This window comes from Larus michahellis, chromosome 4 (assembly GCF_964199755.1).
Source record: "Larus michahellis chromosome 4, bLarMic1.1, whole genome shotgun sequence".
NCBI classification, from domain to species: Eukaryota; Metazoa; Chordata; class Aves; order Charadriiformes; family Laridae; genus Larus; species Larus michahellis.
The window spans coordinates 34,675,086-34,696,969 of NC_133899.1; the positions used below are offsets into that span (position 1 = coordinate 34,675,086).

Here is a 21,884-nt window from a genome sequence, read left to right on the forward strand (position 1 = left end):
ATGGCTTGAAAAAATTTTATTTGATGTCAGCAAACATTGGAAATCATAGAAAAATGAATTATGTAGAATTTCACAAAGGAATTTACCCCACTATAATTCCTCATACAGTAAAATAATTCAAAACCAAATGTTACTTTTCAGTGGCTAAGCAATTTTATAATGCTATGAACATTCATCACAGTAAGTGTGCCGAATAATAGAAAACAGGCAAAAAAGACATTTAAAATATTACTTACAACATACTTTCTTTAAAATCCCAACGAGTATTTTATCACTTCAAAAGCTATACAGCATTTCCATTATATTTGCAAACTTAACCTTATACATCTTTTAAAATCTTGAAAAAACTTCTTTTAAGCAATCTATAAGCAGTTAACAAAATTGATAAAATCTACATAATGGAATACTATACACTCCAGTATAAATTTTATTTTAGGAGAATATGAATGTAAACACTCATTATTATACAACATGCATAGACTATACTGACCTTCCATCTTCTGAACTGTAACTTTCACTGCAATTGTGCTTTACTATCAACAGGAAAAGCTGCATTAATCCAGGGAGTGGCAGAAAGTATTTGCTTTAGGGGCATTGCACAAGATCGCGAGATTTTTGACTTGCTGAAGACAAGCTGGAGCTAATAAAAAAAAAATCATTTTTCTTTTTTTTTTTTTTTTTTTAAAAAGAGTAAATATCAGGCCACTCATCGCTGAATGGGCAATGCATAATTTTATACAGATTTGAAAAAATGCATTATCAGAAAAATCTCCTACGATATTTTTGCGCTTCATTGACTTGGAGATTTATGTTCACAAATCCAGTGACCAAGTTAGTGTAATGCACTGTTTGGCTCATATTTGGTGTGCAAGAATACCAACAGCATATTAGCGATTTAGAGAATAAAAACTGAAATTTAAAGTGACAATGAGCATATTTTAATATAATGTTTCAGATGCATTTGTACAGGAAAAAAATATGTTTGTCAGGACATTGCTTTAAGAGAATAAGAGTTTCACTCTTATATTAACGACTAAAAAAGTGTTCTCGTGGGTATTAATGGGGTCTTCCTGGTTGCAAACTTGTAAAAATATATTAAGAATTCATTATCCCCATTGGTATTAAATCTATCAAGACACAACCACTGTGGTTGCACTACCAGTTATGGCTACTATGGTCTTAAGCATCTGATTGTACATTGTTGCTGTATTGTTAAGCACAACTGAGGCATGGTTTGTTTGTTTTTTTTCCCTTGGTTATAAGGTTATATTACAAAAATTGATCACTCTTTCAAACCAGTTAAACACGAATATTCAAGTAACAAGGTTGTTTTAATGGATAAGCGAAAAAAGAAGTTACCTAGCACTTTACACAACTACATAAAAATTAAATAGAACAAATGAAATTTGTTTATGCATATGCAATACACTTTTATATCTTTAAGATTTCTAAAACTAAAACTTAAACTATCATTTTCTTTAACGATACCATATTTTGCACAATAACTTATACTTAGGAGAAATAATTTCCCATTTTCCACAAAATATATATAATTATGACATTCACATTGATAGTTTAAGAAACAAAATTTAAGTGAATATTCTAACTTATGCAGTTATCTTTGTGGACCCTTCTAATTAGAATGCAACCAGTTGATGTACCTAATGCTTGACCCATTTAAAAAAAAAAAAAAAAGAGGGTCTTCACCTAAACAAGACCAAACCATTTAAACTTTCAAAAGCTAAAATTATTTCATTGCAGTTAAAAAGACAGTTAAAGAGAATGTAAAAAACTAAACGTTTAAAATACAGTGCTATTATATTGTATGTATCAACTACAATAAGATAGCAGTCAACTGAAAAGTAATTAAACAACTTTTTTCTTCCTAATATCATGAATTATACATGGTTCCCCCTACCCCTTGGGGATGAAGCCAAAACACAACTTTTCTGATCACAAGATGGACAGATTTGAGGGCAAAAACCGATGAAAAGTCCTCACAGGTAACTTAGCTCGTCAGCAGAAGCCTCTCCCGGTGAGTTTCGCCAGCTGGGATAGAAGCTCACACAGCCCTCTCACACTGGCGAGGTCCTGTCTCCGTGCATTGGTACCAGCAGGAGGTTTAATACTAGAGTATTTCTAATGAGCGGCATTGCTTTATACCAGAACTGTCAGCTGAATTCACAGTGCTATTTGCCTGTCTTTAATCCTAATTCACACTGGCTAACAACTAGTGTCCTTTCCCACAAGAGACTCCCAACTCCAACTGCCACAGGACTGAAGGAACATCTGCAGGGCCACAACGGAGCTGCCAGTTCACGTGAACAGCTGTAGAGACGCTGCCACAAACTTGGGATTACAGGTTTCCCACACAGAGGATAGGGAATAGCTCCCTTCCATCACCTACCTCAAAGCATCTCTCTGGAGCTACCAAAATGAAACAGCTGCAAAGTGGCTGAAACAGGCCCTTTTTGGGATCCGCACTCTAGCCCGCCCTGAGAAATGCCTATCTGCTCCTTCGCCTGGGCACTGTTGCTCAATTTCTGATGTTGAATTACGCTCCTCACACAAGGCCCAAGGAGGAGACCACCTTGGTGGTACAGGAGGCTACCTCCTCCGCCTTTCCTTGGGTTGTGTCTCCCCTGCAGGAGGTGCAGGCAGAGCTGGCTCCGTCAGCCAGCTGGCATTAGCCTACCTCCTTTAGGTACAGAGAGCAGAGCCCTCACAGCACACAGTCCGGCACAGCCCAGCAGCTCAAACATCAGCACCAAGTTCGGGGCTAGACTCAGAGCTTGCAGCACCTCAGCTGCAGGCCAGGACGTGGACTAGCTCATTTCAGGTTGTGTTAGGAGGCTGGTGCCGCACATTGCTGTGTGCCGTCTTGGCTTCAACCCTCTGTAGAGAAAGAGAGGCAAAGAAGGTCCTTTTTTCCACCTGCAAAGACACACGGCGGTTTCTTCCAAGATCATGAAATTAACCATTTTTAAATGCTTTGTGACTAGTGTTATTTTGCAGCTTTCCACTGGAAAAGAAGTAATACTGCTGCTTCTAGCTTCTCTGAACGCTCTCTGCTCGGCAGCCAGCAACTACCTTGTTCAAGGTGCAAAGTCCTCATACGGGACTTTGAGGAACAGCTCCAGTTCAAGCCAGCTAGAGAGGCCACAGCACAGGTCATCCGAGCAGAGGGCTGGGGGATTTGAAAGCTGCATGCACCAAGTATTTGGAAAAGCACCTCTTAGATTTTAAATTGCATATTTTGGTTCAGAACATGAAAGCGGTGTGTGCTTCAGAAGGGTTAAAATGGCCAATGAAATTAACCCAGTTCTTCTCCATTAAACTTCCAAGAGACCAAAAACTACCGGAAGGTTGAATTTTGTACTCCAACCCTCGTCCAGACTTCCAATGGGAGAAGTAGTTTGATGTCTTTGGCAAACAGCGCTCTGAAGAGGAATGAGACACTGGGACAGAAAGTGACCTATGGTAGCCAAATGTAAAAAGGCACATATTCCAAAGGAGAGGCACCAGAGAAAGTTGTTTTGACTTAATCCCGCAGAGGATCAGGAAAAAGAAAGTTGTGTAGCACTCATTTAACAAGTTACAATGCAAATGCTGAATGCCAGGGGTTAAATAGCGTATCAAACAGGTTCAGGTTACGTATTCCCTTTTGCACTAAATAAAAGCCATTAAAATATACAGGAATAAAATGCTCAATTAGGGAGCTTTCTATGAAGCAAGAACACACAAATACAGTGGAAAGAATTGCACAAACCAGAAGTGTAATGAGTTACGTTTACAACCTTGGACTGACCAAACCTTAGAAATAACATCTCCTATCACTTCGCATTATTCAAGATTGCTTGTTAACATGCCCTGTCATTTCAGAACAAACCTGACACCACTGGCATGTGCACAGCCCTCTCCTTTATAGAAAGCTCGCTAATAATAGTGTCATCGTAAGAATACACAGGAAGCGGAGACCACAAGGCCATGCAGCAATACGTACTTATACCCTACGGACCAAGTATTATAAGAACTCCTAATGTGTAGAGTTACTGTGGGGCTGCTAAGGAGCTCCTTGTTTTGCAGGTTGGTCAAAATTTACAGACAGGTGTTACTGGTTCTAGGAATCCCCATGCTTAAGCAGGACGTTGATGAAATGGAGAGCTGAGCTACCTGGGTGCTTTTGAAAGAAAGTGGAGGCAGTATGGAGGAATGAGGGGAGATTAAGGCAGATGTAGCACAGGACTGGAAGCGTTTGCCTTTTTTTTGGTAATAGCTGCTTGTCCACAGATATGATGCAGATGGCTGTCTGAGGTTTGCTAATACCTGATATCCTGGATAACACAGTAGTCAACACAAATTGTTCTAGGCTACAGCACCTTCTCACGAAGCAGATGCATATCTGACATCAAGAACAGAAGTAGCCTGGAGGGAAGGGGGAGGGGGGAGAAAAAGGAGACGTTTAGTTTAAAAATGAATACACATAGGCTTTCTTGCATCTCCAAACTTCACCCCAGATCCACCGTACTGAAAGTGACAACCCTGGCACATGGGAGGAATCACAGCAGCTTCCCCTATTATGAGCCGCACTGGAATTTGCTGAGAGTACAAACATACAAGAATTAAGACTGGGGTTGAGGCTGCTTTATAATCAGCCCTTCACAAAAAAAAAAAAACAACCCAAAAAACAGAACTGTGGCCGCTTGCTATGAAAACATACTGAAGGGGAAAGCCCAGAGCAGTCAGAGGGCTGACAAAGTTTTTACTAGGTTGGCAGGCAGGCAGACAAGGCATGCCAGGGAGAAAGCACCTGAGGGACTGCAGGGTTAGGCCAGCAAAGTCTTCTCCTGGCTACCGTTGACTGACTCCACCTGACTTTGACCAGCCATCGGTGCAAGTGCTTAGGTGATAATCCCAATGACATTTCACTTTGTACCCAGAACTGCTCAGACAGGCACCCAGTCAGCACTGTGCTTATGTTACCTCTGAAGGCAGGAGCACCACATTTATAGTCAGCCCGAGAGGCAATGTCTGATGCACTCAGAGCATGGTGGCCATTAGATGTCCGCTGTGCAACACCCTTATGTCCCTTCCCTTGTGCATTTTTATAAAAAGCTGCAGGCTTGGTTAGTTAAAATCCTCTCCATGCTGCCAGCACCTTCCTCCTCCTAGCCATGACACATCAGTTCCTACTGTCCAGAACAGGCTTCAACGAGAACCACAAGCCACACGGTGCTCATGTAAGGTATACAGGGTATGTCACAGCTGGCGGCTCACTGCCACACTGCCTGGTTCCTGCCTGCATCAGCCTGGTGCAGGCAGGCTCTACCCTCATCCCTTACCATACTGCAGGGCGCAGTGAACTGCTTGACTCTCGCAATAGCTGCCTTTTCTCTAGGCTTTGCAACTATTCCCAGCAGCCTATTGTTTTGGTCCCCTTTCCACCACTCAGTGCTTGGCACTTTCCATGACTGGTCTGGGGATCACGACTCTTGCTCTACCAGTCATTCACCAAACCTTGCTGTCATGTCTCCACTCTCCCTCCTCCTCCTCTGCTAACTTGTCTGGGATACATATCGCTCCAGTATCCACACACTTGGCCACATCAGCACACTCCAGTTCCTGCTGTAACCATTTCCTTCCTATCTCAAGTGAGGCTCCTCTTTCTTGGCTCTAACTTTCAGGAGCAACGGTGTATTTAAAGCCAGGAAGAACCTCAGAGGGCTCAGAAAAAAAAAAAAAAAAGCTCTGCGCTGCCAACAGATACAACTCTACTGGTCACAGGAAGAGGCAGTGACACGAGCCACCTGTCTTTCAAATGACTGGCTATCTACTAGTACCATCGCTTTTTTGCTCCACCTCTCAATTCTGTAAGAATGGGACAATTTCACTCATACCCTTCTGAGGAGGCAATTTTTTTTGAGTTTGGTTTTGTTCTTCTGTCATACCTTTGGACCTAGTCCCAAGATGTAAGCATCTTTGAATAACACATCATTAGGATTTGTGAAGCAATGAAGTTCTGCTCTCCAAGTGTCTGAACGGCAACGTACAAGTGAGCCAACCACAATCGGGGCAACAAAAATATGCAGTACACTGAGAAGTCTTTAGTCCGTGTGAGACCAAAATCAGCCTTACGCTGTTGACTGTGCTTGCATTTAGAAGATACAGCTTTTGCGCCAAGCTGTCTTATAAAATTAGGCCAAAGGGAGTCCTAGATCAGACATTTTTAACATGCAAACCTCTAGCGGGCTTTTCTTTTGTAAGACTGTGTTAATATTACACTGTTGTAACTAACTTTCATATTTAAACACTCTACAGTCTCTTAGTTAACTTCAAACACACGTTGTCTTTGGAGAAGTGTTAACTCCATGAAGCTCCATCAAGGAGAGGCTGTTTCTAGAATTTCTGTCTTCACAGAAACTGCTGTAAAATCAAGGAAACTTTGCCTCTAGGTAATTCCAGAGTGAACAGTTTCACACACTCGCCTTGTTTATAGCTTTCTTCCCTTCCCCCAAGTGAAACCACTCCATTGTCAAAAATGAAAGAGCGATATTTGCCTCAGAAGACTGTAGGGACCCACAAAGCCAAACCTAGAACAGCTTGGACAACTACATGCAGGGAAAACATCCAAATGAGATAAAGATGTATGGGATTTTGGCAGCGACAGGCATTAAAATGTCCATGTGCTGATGAGATACAGATACTGTCAGAGGGCTGCAAATTAACTGTTCTCTTTCCACTTTCATATATGTCTGGAACTCCCAGTTCCCAAAATCAGTACTGGAATCTGCATATCCAGAGGAAGTGAAATACGCTCAGATTGAAGATTGTCAAAAATCGCTTTTGCAAAGAGTGTATCTATACACATCTATCTGAACTCATCTCGGATGGGGAATTTTATGCGATTTTTAAATTGGATTTACCTCATCTTCCTCTTCGGACATTTTAGTGGAATTATCAGGGGATTTTACAGGCTTCTGGCTATTGGTTCCATTTGTCTCCTCTTTGCCATGCTCTGCTTCCCACTCCTGTAGAACTTCATCTATGTTGAAACGACGTCGATAATTTACAAAAAAGTTTTTCACTTGCACCACAGATTTGTTTCCAATCACATCAGAGATTGCCTGAAAGTCTCGGCCATATTTCCTGATTGCTAAAAGCAACAAAAACAAAAGCAATGTGTTATTTCCACAAAGACCACAAACCAGGCTCAAGTCACAGCATAAGGATCCAAAGCTGAACTTCTGTCAAGGTTTTGTGCCTTTCTCAGATTAATCCAGCAAAAAAAAAAAAAAAAAAAAAAGTCTAAATTGGGCAAGAGACACAGTTAAGAATAGCCCTAGAGAAGAGAACAGAGGTATAGTAAAGATGGGCAGAGCCAAATCTAAAAGACCTGTGTAAACCTGTGTACTACTTGAGAAGTTATGCAGGCAAAGGGCATAGCAGGGACTCCAGTAGAGTTTCACTTTCTGAAAGCTTGTACAAGGGGAGATTATTCGCAAACATTCGTATGGTGCAATTTATACTGCCGGGGCGGGGCGGGGGGGGCAGTGACACTATTTCCTTGTTCAATTCCATTCTTTGGGCATTAAGTACACAGCAACATCAAAATCTTTCATTAGTCGCTGAAGGGAAACACAGCTCTGAAATGCAGCAGAGTTTTGATTATCACCAACTGAAGTACAAATAGATTTGTAGTGCCATACCTTGCACAGCAAGAAGCTGCTCATCTGTGGTCCAACGTGCATTAAATTTCTGAACAACCTAGACATCAAAAAATAATCAGGTAACTTCATTTACATAAGCAACAACTTTCACTTGCATCTAAGCTCACAAAAACACAAGGAATTAACTGTTAGTCAAACTATATCATTCCTTTTAGTAGCAACAATGTTTTCAACAAAGAACTGCGTATGGCGTCCTTTCAGTTAACTGTGACATACACCAAGCCTGTAAGCCACAGTAATACAAACAGATAGGGAATGGTCTGAGCAGATAACTAAGAGCCACACTCTTCCAAAGCACCTACTTGTTTTTATCACAGACACCCCCTGTAATCTTGGCCAAATTATTTCCAGCACGAGGTCCCAGAGTTGAAAAGAAAACAGCAAAAGCACTAAGTGCCAAGAGAAAGATGGGCCTTTAACATCCTCTCCTACATTTCTCAGTATGTAGAGAAAAGCAATGACTGCTCTCACAAGGGCACACAGATACAACACTGACAAAACATGGTATATCTGAGATACCTGTCCTTTTGTTAGAAACCACTTTTGCACGTTAAACACTGCTCTTACTTTCTCCCCATCTCCCATTTCCATTACACAACAACAGCGAATACGGTCATGGTCTTGATTCACACTGACAACTAACAGGACATTGTTCCCAGTTTACTGGACACAGGAATAGCCCTGGTATGTAAACACAGATTAGCATTTATCCCCACAATAAACACGGGTCAGAAAATGATCCTACCTCTGGAAGTCTGTATTGTTCTATACCACCTTCAAGTTTTTCTTTGAGCGCGCTGTTTGTCTGTTTGATATTCTGAATCTGAAAAGAAAGTTTCATCCCTTTAACAAGGATCAGAAAAAAATAATCTTTGGACGAGTCTTCTTCCAGCAGCCCTAGCAGGAACCCTACAAGCTCAGCATTCCAGTTTTTCTCACAACCTCCATTTTCCAAAAAGGTTTGTTATATTGGAATAATGAAATGCAGGGGCAGCAGACACATCAGGAGATCCCATTTAAATTATTTTATCTTATCTGCAAGTTATTTGGAGCAAGAATTGCCCCAACTTCGAGGTCTGTATGAAGCCCAGCATAAAAAGAAAGGCCCTGTTCACAGCAAGTAATGAATCAAAGACTGCTTGAGAGCTCCGCTTCTCCCAGAGTGCCAAGAAAAAGGCTTCAGGCCAAAATACCAATTCTATTAAGTTTAATAAAGAGCTTGAGCCAGATCTCTGCTTTAGAAACAGTGAAAATGTTCAGATCTAGAAAACAGACTCACGTAGTAAACCTGTCTTTACTAACAGATATTGAAAAACATTTGTTTAAAAGGCAGATCCATCAGGGAAGCAAAAGGTACGTAGGAAAGTTTGTATGATGCCTGTCTAAGAAAGAATAAAACAAATGTATCTGCCTGTTCCAAAAGCACCATATGAAAAGGCAAAGGAAACCAACTGTTGCATATGGAAATCAGATACTGCTGGAACCAAATGTCATCTGAGGGAAGTTCCTAGCTAAAATATAAGGAACTCTGAACTGCAAGAAATACTAAGCACTAACAATTGTTCCTTCAAGTCAGTACTATGGACTTTTTTTGCTTCACTTCATGTATAAAGTCAGCTTGCCCATAGAACCAAAATAAGAGAGATGTAAAACACAGGGCTGCATTAGTTTATAGCACAGGGCTGTATCAATTAAGCCACATAATGATGTGCATCCCCACCGTCAAGCTACAAATTCCTGTGAACTTTGCAGACTGCGATAGGCAAAACAGCAGTTACTCTTGAACTATCCCATTCATACCTGTCGCTTGATTGAGACTAATTCCATGTCCAGTTGTCTAAGTACAGTGGTAGCAGCTGTTGCATTGGCAGAAACGGCCTCCACATCTTCTTGGGAAAGGAACATTCCTTTGGGAGGTTTCCTCTTTGCTCTGTTCTTGGCCTGCGTACTGTGCTTCTCCTTCTTCACCTGAGGAACAGTTTCAGCGGGCGGCACCTGGCAAACAACAGTTGTTTTACAAAACTAGATGAGCTTTAATGGTCCCTTCCAACTCAAACCATCCTGTGATTCTATGACTTTTAGCCATCGTCAAAGGTTGGAGAATGAAAAAGGTAGGTTGCAAAGATGATGACATTTTTTGCTTTAAGCAATGTCATACAAACACTGTCTTATAGAAATCTCTCCATTCTTCTAGGCAACTTTCAGTATTTACAGAGATACTGGTTGTGTTCTTTGCCCAATTTTCCAGCAGTTAAATATTCTGGTTATTTCGAAATGCTCCAAAACCTTTCTTCTTGCTTTCATCACCAGGCCTGAACACACCGGTTTAACTGAACACCAGAAGGAAGCAATGTGGAGTTTGGAGACAGGGGAAGAACACAACTAGAAGAGTTTACAGAGGCTTATTTTTCTACGTGTCAGGGAAAGGAATAAACCAAATTTATTTAAAGGCTAAGGATAAAGGAGCAAGGCAACTACAAAGTAATTCTTAGATCATTACGCAGTTTCTTGGAAGCCAAGTTTTCTTGCATAGCACTGATAGATCAACTGTTCCATTAAACGAATGTAGTTTTGCCCACAAATTCTCTTTTGGAAAAGGGAATATTTCACACACCACTGATTGTTTTTATGCCTTCTGCCTAAAGCAAAGAATTAGGCGCACACCTCTAACAGGTTGATTAGCTAGGACCCTATACTACACATACTTCAAGAGCACATCCGATTGTTTAATACCAAAACCATTTCTTCCAGAAGTTATTTTCAACAAGCAACTCAGACCCAAGATTTATTGCCCAGTGGCTGGAGCTTGGCCAAGAACACAGAACAGAAGAAGGGTGATGGGGAGAGAAAAAGCAGAGAGGGGAGGCCGCACATCTGAAATCCTCTACTTGATCACTGCCAGCTTTAAACACTTTGGCTTCACTTAGCGGTATTGTTTCCCTCCTAATTTGCAGCTACATGTAGTTTCTACACAGTTTGCGGCATTTGCTCATTAGTGAACATTAAAATTCTCTCATTCAAACCCACACAAGGTTGAGCACAAAGCCCCATGTAATCATGATGCTCTGCCTCCCGGAGGCTGGAGGATGCCAGCACAGCTGCCAGCAGATAAAAGCTTGCACCCTCCCTTTTCATGGGCTCAACAGCAAGAGCCACACAGGAGCAGTAACGCAGACAATTGCCTGTTCTCAACCTTTTTCTTCCCTCCTTTAGTGCAAAGGACTCCGTGAGAGACAATGCCTAAGGCAAGTCCAGGAGCAAGAAGTAACTATTGCTGTTGCAGGATGGATACCCTATGTCCTTTTGCAGAAGGGAGTGGGGAGCAGGAGAAACCAGACTGGTTTAGCTATGAACGAGCGAGGTAAGCTCTGCACTCCTCCTCAGAAGCAAGCACTTTGATAGCTGAGCCAGGTAAATTATTCAACATAGAGAGACATGTCAGATTTATTCATATTTCATCTACATACAGAATTTCATAGGGTCATGCAGTCAGTAATGCCTCACATCAGGTTCAGGCTGTAGGTTGACCAACATGCAATGCCTGCAGTGCAAATATCCAAGAAGCCCAAACATTAAGGAAAAATGAAAGCAGTTTCAAATGATTGTTTTACACAGTTCAAAGAATGTGAAGCTCTTTTGTGTTGTGGACAAGAAGTTTTTGACAGCTCCAAACGCCTCTAGGGATCAGTGATATTGTGCAGGCTCTGAAAATTTGAATGTCTACCCTATCTTGGAAACTCTTGCTTTCCTGGCCACACACATCTCTCTAGAATTAAATCAATTCATGAAAACCAGGGAAAATTAAAATGCAGGGATTTAGCAGTGCTCCTCTGTTTATTTAGATGTTGACACTGCTATCGGCGCACTTCAGTCTTACAAACCCCTTCGTACAAACAAGGTTCCATTCCTCAGATTTCACTGTGTAAAAAGAAAAAAGACCAAGCTATCTCAAGCCATGTAAAAGTAGAGGATAAAATGGGAGGCATTTCCAGGAACAGGGAAGATGTGGAGAAACCAGCTCCAGCTCATGACCTCAGTATTATGGAGTTACAGTCTGAGGAAACCTGAACTGTTGCACTAACACTGAAAGTACTAAAAAGGGAAGATTCCTCCTCCAATGATCCCCAAAAGAGGAAACAGATGAGAGATTTCAGATACTCTGAGAAATCCCAGTATTACTCGGCAAGTCATACAGTAAGCGACATGTCTCAGAGCTGGAAAAACCATCTCTGCGGGGTTGGGACAAGGAGGTTCTTTACGGTAAGAGTCCTGGGCTAGTGGTACATCACCACGCCTGCACATCTGACCACGTCATTAAAAGAAACACAACTATCAAGAAAGAACATATTCCCCTCCTGGATATCTGCTCTCTTTCTCAAGGCATTTTCAATCAGCCCCAGGCGCAGGTACTGCAAAAATCCAATCAAATCAACTCTGAACAGGCTATGCAGGGTAGCAGCTTCCTTTTACCCACCAGTACATCCCATGTCCAGAAGAGCCCCCCCTCCAAGGCTGCCTGCCATTGCATACACAGCCAGACTGCACATGTGCCATGAGTTCTGGTGATCTCCTTCAGATCGGTTAGAGCGCCATGGCCTGTATTAGTGTGACAGGGAGGGCACACAGCCCATACAAGACTTTCTACAAAAACGTCTTGATGGTAGCCATCAGACATCTGCTCTGGTTTGGTCTTACAACAGAGGTGGCCCAAGTTGGCGAAGAAATGCCTTTCCCTCCTCCGCAGCAAGTTCAGAGCATGCCAGCGTTGGTAGGGAAGGAAGCAAGAATAAAAGGGATTGAAGGGAGCTCTCTTACAGATGCAAGCTTTCAAAGAGTTTACAGAGCAATTTAAACTTGGACATTTATTAAAATAATGGGAAATGAGATGATAATATTAATTATTTACAAGACACACTGGAGAGCTGCAGTACGCAGCTGCAACTTAGCCAAGAGAGAACCCTCCCAGTTTGGGTGCTGCTGAGGCTTTTGAGAACTCAGCTTATTGTAAGGGTGAATACATGTGGCTCCACAGCCCTTCTGCTCCTAGGAAGTCATCAGGGATGCTGGTTCCTTCAGTGGAAGCAAAGCTAGGCTTTTCTGGAAAGTCTCAGGAGTACTCTGGCATAGGTAAGGAACAGACTAGAATACTGTGATTTTTCAGAATTAATTTCACTGACAGTAACTGACAAAGCAGCTGCTCTAAGACTTTGGTTTTGCCTGTGTGCAATCATGTTTTTAAATATTTCTAGGTTGTTTTTTTTCCCTACACATATCCTTTTAAAAAAATAATTTTAAAAAAATGGAAAGAGAATGACTGCGGGAGAGAAATCAGTCTACTTGAAATGAGGAAAGGATTCAAGGAGAGAAGGCCATAGGGTAAACATCTTCGTGTAGTACTCACTCACACATACAACCCACACTGCTGCTGAATGGCAAGGCTTTTATTTAGTAACAGATAACCATCAGGTTATACACATAAAAATAAGTATACGCTTCCCTGTTAAGCATCACACTAGGTTTTCAAAACTGTCTGTTATATTTGTGTGGCTATTTTCATCCAGAACTCTATGCCCACTTACAATGAAGTATTTGAAGTAAGGTGCAAGTACTACATTTTAAGTAGACAAAATATTCTGCGCGTAACAACAGGTTAAGGCCCCTCTGCCAGACAAAATGAACTGGCCACACAAAAGCTTTTTCCTTTCCTGTTCATCACTGGAGTTGCAATCCTGGTACCACCGAAATCCTCAGAACTGTTGCTGAGGATTTCAGTACATTGGGAATTTACCTTCGAGTCTAAGGTGTAGATAAACACGCCCTTGCTAGTCTACCTAGAACAGATTAAAGGACATATTTCCCCTCCACCAAGCCATCTCAGTGGGGATGTAAGTGCCCCTACTCCATCTCCACCCAGTTAGGTTGATTTAAACCATCACTGAAGGTGGTTCAAGCTAACACAGCCAAAGAGAGAATCAAAGAGACCAGAAACATTCACATAGTACATTATCATGGGATGGTAAATTTTCCCAGCTCCATCCATAACAGCTTATTTGGCTATACTTGTCTTGATCTAAGAATAATTCTGAAGACAATTCTTCTTTTCTTGTATGACAACTATACAAAGCACAACGAAAATTAGATACTGTCAGCTTCTACACAAAGTAGCTAGTAAGTAAATACTTTCATTTGTACAGTAGTAAGAAAAGAATTATACCTCCTTTTTGCTCTCCTTGTTTTGTTCGACTTCAATATCAATAGGGTTATTTCCATTTGCTTCCTCCATTTCATCCTCACTGGAAGACAAAAGCAAACAGTACTGTATTAGTTTGTGAGGCCCTCTTCTTCTATAAATAGCATGCTAAAAAGAAATGCATGGATGCAATAGCAAGTCCAACAGCTTCTCTTAGTTTTATTCACAGGGTGGTTTTTTAGGGGGCTGGGGTGGTTTTTTTTGTTTCGGGTTTTTTTGTTTATTTGTTTTCATTTTCAGGCAAGAAATTCTTAATTGTAAAGGTACTAGGGACCATCTCTTGTAAAGAAAGTTTCTCAGCAGTATACTGAGGCAAAATAAGTCGGCTCAGACGAAGGCAAGATACATGAAATTGATTACACAAGTCATCTTTTAAAGAACACGGGACACTGAGCATTTTAACTTCAGGCAAACAGAGACAGAAACAAAGACTTAGAATTACAGCAAGTAGCTAAAACATGGATTTCATACAACTCCTTAACATTTAGCAAAATAGACAAGCACAAGATGAAGTCAGTCAAGAACACGCATTAAAAAAATGTTTGGGGTATTTTGGTTATTGGGTTGGGGGGTTTTTTGGGTTTGTTTTTTTTTTTAGTGACGGCCTCACATTTCATTCTCCCCTGGAAAAGAAAGAGAGGTTATCAGTTACAGAATAATAATATACTTTCACCATTTAGAATTTTTGTACTGTACACAACTAAAGTTAATTGCACCATTTGGGATGATGCCCAGAAACAGAAGAAATAAGCTGACCTAATCATAGCTTTTTATTATTATTATTTTAAAAATAAATAAAAATAAGCCTATTTTGTCATGTCAAACTTTATAGCCTAGGCCAAGGAACTTTGGTATGTCACAGGTACGTTCAGGTATGTCACAGCGACAGAGCAAGGCAGGGCTGTGCAGAGAAACCCCGGCAGAAGCTGTGCTATGCTGCTGGGGAGCTGGATTGGGGCAGGAAGCGTTCCCGCTGGAAACAGGAGTGTTTCCACAGCAAGCATGGCTGCGCTACCGGCGCTTGCTCACCGTTCTCTCCCTGCTGCAGCACCGTCCTGTGCAGACATAGCCTAAGGAGGAACGTACTGCTGGGTGGCTTGAGCCGGCATCCATCTCCGCAAGAGCAGTCACTTGTACAAGCCATTCCTGCTCTCCCAAGTCACCTGGCTCACCAGCTGATTCACAAGATATTTAGTTTGGGTAATCAGGACTCCAGGAAAGAAACTCACAAGCATCCCCTCCCAGGGCTGCATACACAAAGCTCCTCGCATACAATTAAGAACAGCTACTGAAAACCTGGTCCCAAATGCACTAGGAGCTATTTTAGTGACAATCTGTGGGGCTGGGGAAATTCCCTGTCTAGCCACAGAAGAGATATAGCAGTATTTGAGTGAGATACCTCAGACTGCTTCTTCTCTTAAGCCCATCTCCAAAAGAGCTTCCTTGTGTTCTCACCTAGGTTCAGATTTCAGCCTTTCTGCAAAGGCCAAACCCCCACAGGCTTTGCTGTGCTCCGAGTTTGCTCTTCTATTCCAGCAAGTTCCCTAGACGTGAGCTAGATCAAAACCCACCCACTCATTTCTGCAGTTTTAGACATTGATCACCATTAACTGAAGAACATTTTTGAAGTTTTGCCAACACCCAATGGCACAGTACAACCTCAAAATATGGGCACCCCAAACTCACTCAGCTTTGCTTCCACGCCCCACATGGCTGCACTGACAAATCCTTTGGGGGCGTAGGGGTTTTTTACGTAACGGAGGGGAAGAAGGGAAATCAAACATCAAGCTGATGGCCTGGTGATTTGCTTGCTGCAGATGTAAACCAAATTATGCATTTCCAATCCAGCTGCCTTCCTCAAAGGTTACAACATTATAGCACATGGCAGCTCATACAGTTCTTTCCCAGTCACCAGATGGTCTGAGGTGCTGCTTTTCCCAGCAAACAGGCATAGGTACTACAGAGGTGTATTTCCAAATTGCAGTAATTTCATTTACGAGCATAAAACAAAAATAGAGAGGTAGTATTAAAAGATCCTAAACTACATAGTACGAGACAAACACATACTCCTTATAAAATATCCTGCCCTATAAATTAGTAGGATTTTTTTTTTTAAAAAAAAGGCAGGATGTGGGGAAGAAAAAAAAAATCAAGACAGCCTTTGCAGAGAAGGGAAAAGAACAGAATGGAAAAAGAAACTCAGGTCAGAGAAAGCCAACTAAGTACTGGACAAGTTGGCTGGTAGTGTTCTCCCTGGCCCTGCCTGTTAAGCAAGTATTGTTGACCTAATGGAGAGATGGGAGAGGTTGAGTGAGTCATTGGTGTAGTCCCAGCTCAACCCTGGAAACACATTTCTTCCTCCTTCCCAAACAGGGCTCACTCATACACACCAGAGCCAGCAAACAGCTCCCCAGGAAGTGCTAGAGCAGCAACTCCTTTAAGGGAAAAGCTTTTGCAAAATTTGGCCCAATTACATTAGCAGTTTTCCAAAGCCAGGCACATCAAGTTTGGTCTGCAAAGCTGCTAACTGCATTTTAGAGCAGGTTGAGAAGGCACCTGCATCAAGCAGATGGAGTTGCTGCTGTTCATAGGGGTTTTTTGTCCCCACACACATCTGAGGCCACTGCATTTCTGAGGCTCTGTCAGATCTAGAACTAGGCAAAGTCACCAAGTGGCAGTTCTAACTGTACAGATACTTCTAGCAATACACACAAGGCCACTGGCTGACCTACCTTCAAGGGCTTGCACGGGTATCCAAGAGGGTGCACTTGCAGACAAAGCTGCACACGCAGGAGTCAAGCTCATCTGCTGAAATTCAGCAGCTAGTAACCCCCTGAACACCACCACCCTCACCCAAATCCTAGTGCACCCAGCACTCCTTGCAACAGCTCTGCCAGAGATCTCCTCCTAAGCTCCCCTGCGCTACCTTCTTCTCAGTGACTGTAAAACACAGCCTTAACTTCATCTTTCTCAGGGAATGGAGCTTGGCCTGACAGCCTTATACTGGTAACAGTTTTCTAAGGAAAATGCAGGGGAAGGGTCTGTGTGTCCATCTGCACAGGCTGAGGGCTGCTGCACTGGAGCCGGCTCCCCATCAGGTGCACATTCTCACTCTGATGAGCATCACATGGAGGAAATAAAGGCAGATTTCTAGCTCTTTCGTGACTTCCTCTTACTGTCCTGCTTATCAGCTTTTCTGGCTCTGCTGACAACAGTGCCAATCAGCTTGTAAACAGTTTTAATTTCATTTGCTCCACCCTCAAGCAGTATCAGAGAAAAAGCTTCTGGAGCGATGGGATGGTGACCACTGCACTAGAGGGCAATCAGTGCAGGGCAATTGCACAGCGTTGAAAAAGGGAGCACACCTAATTGCCGACAGATTCCTTTTGGCTTTAAGCAAAGCAAAACATGCACAGCAGGGAAGAGGGGTGGGGAAAGAAGGTGTGGTACCAGGAAACATTTTGGGGAAAATCCTACGTCTAGTTTCTTACAAGCTGACAGGAATCTCTGAGATAGTCTGAAGAAATCAGTGTGCGTCAATACATAGCCTTTCTGCTTGCAAACCTACCTTTCCTCACGTTCCCTTTTTTGTTTACGAGCATGACGGTCCATCACGCTAGTTTTAGTCCTTGTCTTCTTCCAGGAGTAGTAAAATTTCACCAGGCTGGCTATTGATTTGTCAGGAAGCTGTAAATTAAACATGTATCCTTTTATATGTTTATATGTAAAGTATCCCCAGGAGTTCACATACAATCGGTCTGGTTTTGTCAAGGAACATCTGATCTCTCTACATTGGATTCTCTCGAAGGCTCAAGCAAGGCAGTTCTGCAGCCTTTCCAAAAAGGATCTACAGGGGAGTGTTTCAGGTTAGTGCCTACTATTTAGGACATCAAAATCTCTAAAGAGCATCTCAGCAAGCCTCCACTCACTAGCCAGGTAGCTGGTTCTCTTCAGAATAGAGGAACGTAGCAAGAGCAAATCTGAAATGAGGCCTTGAAACTGAGATAACAGTTTTAAAAGCCAACACAGGCATGTGTAAGCAACCACGGGAACTGCTGAATTGCAGGCTACATCCCAAGCATATCTTTGATGTTTGGTTGGAAACGCTTATTCACACCATTCACAGGATGAAGTCTATTCAAAGGTCTCAACAAAAGATGTTTTCAAAAGGTGAAACATTGTTGTATGGTGAACTCAGGACATAGAAAAACATAAGTCTCAGAATATTTTTTTTTTTTTTGGTCTTCTTACACTAATGTCATTGCCCTGTAGCTATGAATGAAAAGTCTGACTCCAAAAAGCATAAAACTACACATTAAGACTAATTCTCCACTTCTGAGGTACTCTGCATGGATGTTCTCACACAGGACTTCTACAAGGTAAAAGTCCAGCCTTTCTTGCTGAATGAAACATGGTTTAGATAAGTGTCTGATTCAGCTTGGAGGGCAAGACGGGTGGGGAGGAAAACAAAACTGCGAGCAAGAGCCAGATCTCTCTTATTCAGCTACTTCAGTTTAAGTCTTCACTTGAGATAAGCCTAGTTCTCAGACTGCAGGTTGACTTTAGGTCCTAATAATGGATCACACCAGAACTACCACCCTGGTCCACAGCTGCACACAGGCACAAATCCATCTGCGCTGGCAAAGCACAGGTGCTGTGTCGATGTCGTGTTGCCAATAGCCATGCAGCAGGCTGGTACACTGGAATTAAAAGAGTTCCACAGAACAAACTCAGGGAACAAGGCTGTTCATGACAAACATCCACTTGGCTACAAACACATGCTAAGAGTGCCAAAATATCAGAACCAGCTCCGGTAAATAATGTAACTCACTTTTCATTCTCTGGCTTCAGTAATTTTTCCCCTCAGTTCCAAGCTGCACTGGTGCTAATGGGGCAGCATATATAAACTAACAACTAACATGCTCCCAAGCCATTGATTCCTGTCCCCTGCTAAACACAAAGCTTCATGCCATTTAATTCCTTTCATGCAGAATGGCTTTCCTGGGAGCAACAGTAAAAAAATATCATTAGCTAGGGAGCAGTGCATGAGTTTGGCATTCCTGTGTTGGAATGCACCTCACTCGGGGACAAGTCATGCTTCTGCAGATAAACTGAATTGAGAATTTCTTGCTTTGGCATTTAATCAAGCAACAGCACGGGCTTTATGTTCTCCTTTTCCCCAGGACATTTCCTTCCCCTTTTCTTTCTCCTGTGTAAGAACAGAGGAATAAAGAAGAAAACAGCTTCACCCTTCAGGAGTCCACAACTCTCCAGACTGTCTATACCAGCTGTCCACAGTACGTGCAAGCCCCATCAGCTGACCCAAGGGAGTGGGAGACGCTAGGACCCCAAGAACATTCAGAAACAAACGCCAGTGAAGGAACATTCAAGGAGGATATGAGGAGAACAAGCCTCTTCCTCCCATCCTTTTGAAAAGGGACCTGGCAATTTTCTTTCATACTTGGGACACAAGTCGCCTTTTGCTTTTCAGTGGCATCAGCAACACAAACCTTCACATGTGCTTTAAAGAGCCTGAACAGACTGCAACAGCCTAGGCTCACTTCAAAGGGTCACAACCAACGTAACCAGGTCCTGCTGGAACACTGGAGAGGCACTTTACTGAAGGAGAGCAAAGAACAAAGTCTGGTTCTCACTCAGGTGATGAATCACTTGAAGAAATTCTCAAGATGTAATTAATAAAAAAATTTTTACATCCTATCCTCTCCCTCTTTTGAAAGAAAATTGCACACACCCCAGCAGTTCCCTTTCAGGGAGAAACCTACCCTCCAAGTTTTCCATCACAGGTGTAAAAAAAAAAAAATCACTACCACCCAAAAGCAAAGAACTGAATGCTTGCAATGATGTATAAACCTCCACTACAGCATCCACTGACAGTCCCAAATCACATTAAGCACAGACTTCGTAGTCAAATAAAATGAATTCCTAAAAAGCAGGATGTAAGAAAGGAAATCAGCTTTGCACAGAGATGATCTTTACTCTTTGTGTGGGTGGGCACGTGTGTACAGACCATGCCTGAACTCCAGCTGAGACATAAACACTACCATAGCACGCAGGGGACTGAAAACTGTAATTTCCAACCAAAAAAATTGCACAGTCAAAGTTTATCCTGAACCAGTAAAGCACTTCAGGAAAACACTTCTACAGAGACTCTGGAAACAACATTGTTTCTTTCTATTCATGGTAATATTTTTCCTCTAATACCCTCCTTGGCCTGTTCTCTCCCAAAAGCATTAGACAGGAGTTCATCACAATCAGCACTGAAGATGATGGCCCAAGCGCCTGTTCTGCTTTTCCATTCCTGTGACACCACTTACCATCTGCTGGATCCTGTGAAAGGTTTTCCCATGGAAACTGAAGGCCTGTTCAAACAAGACCTTGTCTTCCACTGTCCACTCATCTGGGAACGGAGTAAAGTTTGGCAGATCTGCCAAAGACTTCTCAATGTTGTGCTTGTGCCAAAAGAGCATCCCAAGGGCCTAGAAATAACAAAGACACCAAGGGGACAACTGTAATCACAAGAAACACATGCATGGACAGGGAGAGCTACAGCTTTTTTTCCTCAGGCAACACGTTAGACATAATTTTAATTCTCAGCTACATCAGACGCTTTTCTGTATGCAGGAAACCTGGAATCTGACCCCCACTTTGCTAGGTTGTGAAGACCAACCTGAAGTATATCCAAACCATACAAGCAGTAACGTTATAAGAGAGTAGCAACAGAAAGAAGGCAGAAGAATATTGAAAAAATTACTCCAGCTTTACTGATCATAGTATGCACAGGAAAGCTAATCAAAGCCTTGGAAAGACTATGTAAAAAACATGCTGGGCTAAAAGAAACTTCTTGCCAATGCTAAAGTCCCTTCATTTCCTGGGCAATTTGGAGGATGGATTAGTTGACTGGGGTTTTTATGGTTGTTTAGGGGGCTCTTTCTGAAGGGAAGGGGGGAAAAAGGTGAGGGGATGAGGGAAGAACTGGAAGAAGGCAAGGCAGAGAGCATGCACAACCGTGACTTGCTGCCAAGGCGTCCCTGGCCCAAAGGAGGAACAAATCTCACTCATTTTGGGGGCTGGTCATTTGTTCCCTTGAGAGACGCCTCGTTTCACTGTTGCAGTCTCTGGTTCTCAGTTCCAAAGTCAAAGTGCACATGCTGCACTTCACCACCTGCAAACCATCCTCCTCCCACCATCTCTGACACGCTTGCTCGCAGCCACCCCTCTCCCAGGGGTGCGCAGTCCCTGTGCTTTATGACACATCACTACATCTGGCATGCCAGCGACCACCGCAAGTCATTTTGGGAAGGCCTGACTCTGCAGAGCTAGAAACCAGCCTTTCGCAACGGCTGTAAAGTGAAAACAATCCCTAACATGCTGAGTAAAACATCAGCATAACCTGCTCGTCATATGCAAACTCAGCTCAGTTTCACAGCCACAGTTACCCTCATGTAGTAGTTTCACCCTGGCCGCTCAGAGGTACAAAATCCCTCCAAAGTCAGGGTTTCCACATTATGCTTTGCTATGCAAAATGTAGTTCCTTTATGGGATCTTGCTCCCCGGAGATTCTGCAGAGAGTATGCGTTTAAATATTAGTGTTATCCAAGATCTTTTCCTGACCCTACTGGCCTCTCAGTGCTGCCCAGGAACTCTCTCCTCCCTTTTGCCTCCATGCAGAACAAGACAAGTAGTCTTGGTTGGAGCGCAGTCACTTGAGATATCACAGGAGCCACACAGCCACTTATCTCCATCCACTTGGGCAAGCATGGGGCCAAAGAAACTATTTTGCAGTCACAAAGGACTGAGTTTTCTCTCCCTTGCCATCCCTTTCAGCTTCAGGTATGAACTGTACCAAATATCCCTGTGAGAAAGCAGGGGAAAAACAAGGGGGAGAC

General features: G+C 42.6%; 1 protein-coding gene across 2 annotated transcripts in view; it reads right to left on the reverse strand.

Moving 5' to 3' along the window:
* Positions 1-683: 683 nt before the first annotated feature.
* RCOR1 (REST corepressor 1) overlaps positions 684-21,884 on the reverse strand; it is an 87,517-nt gene continuing 66,316 nt past the window's right edge. For both annotated transcript variants that reach the window (XM_074583935.1, XM_074583934.1), the window contains 8 exons: positions 20,313-20,474; positions 17,546-17,664; positions 13,942-14,020; positions 9,528-9,722; positions 8,473-8,550; positions 7,707-7,764; positions 6,924-7,153; positions 684-4,425 (listed from right to left, as the gene is read on the reverse strand). In XM_074583935.1, the coding sequence (XP_074440036.1) occupies positions 4,384-4,425; positions 6,924-7,153; positions 7,707-7,764; positions 8,473-8,550; positions 9,528-9,722; positions 13,942-14,020; positions 17,546-17,664; positions 20,313-20,474 (963 nt within the window). In that variant the 3' untranslated portion in view covers positions 684-4,383. The remainder of the gene's footprint in view (positions 4,426-6,923; positions 7,154-7,706; positions 7,765-8,472; positions 8,551-9,527; positions 9,723-13,941; positions 14,021-17,545; positions 17,665-20,312; positions 20,475-21,884) is intronic.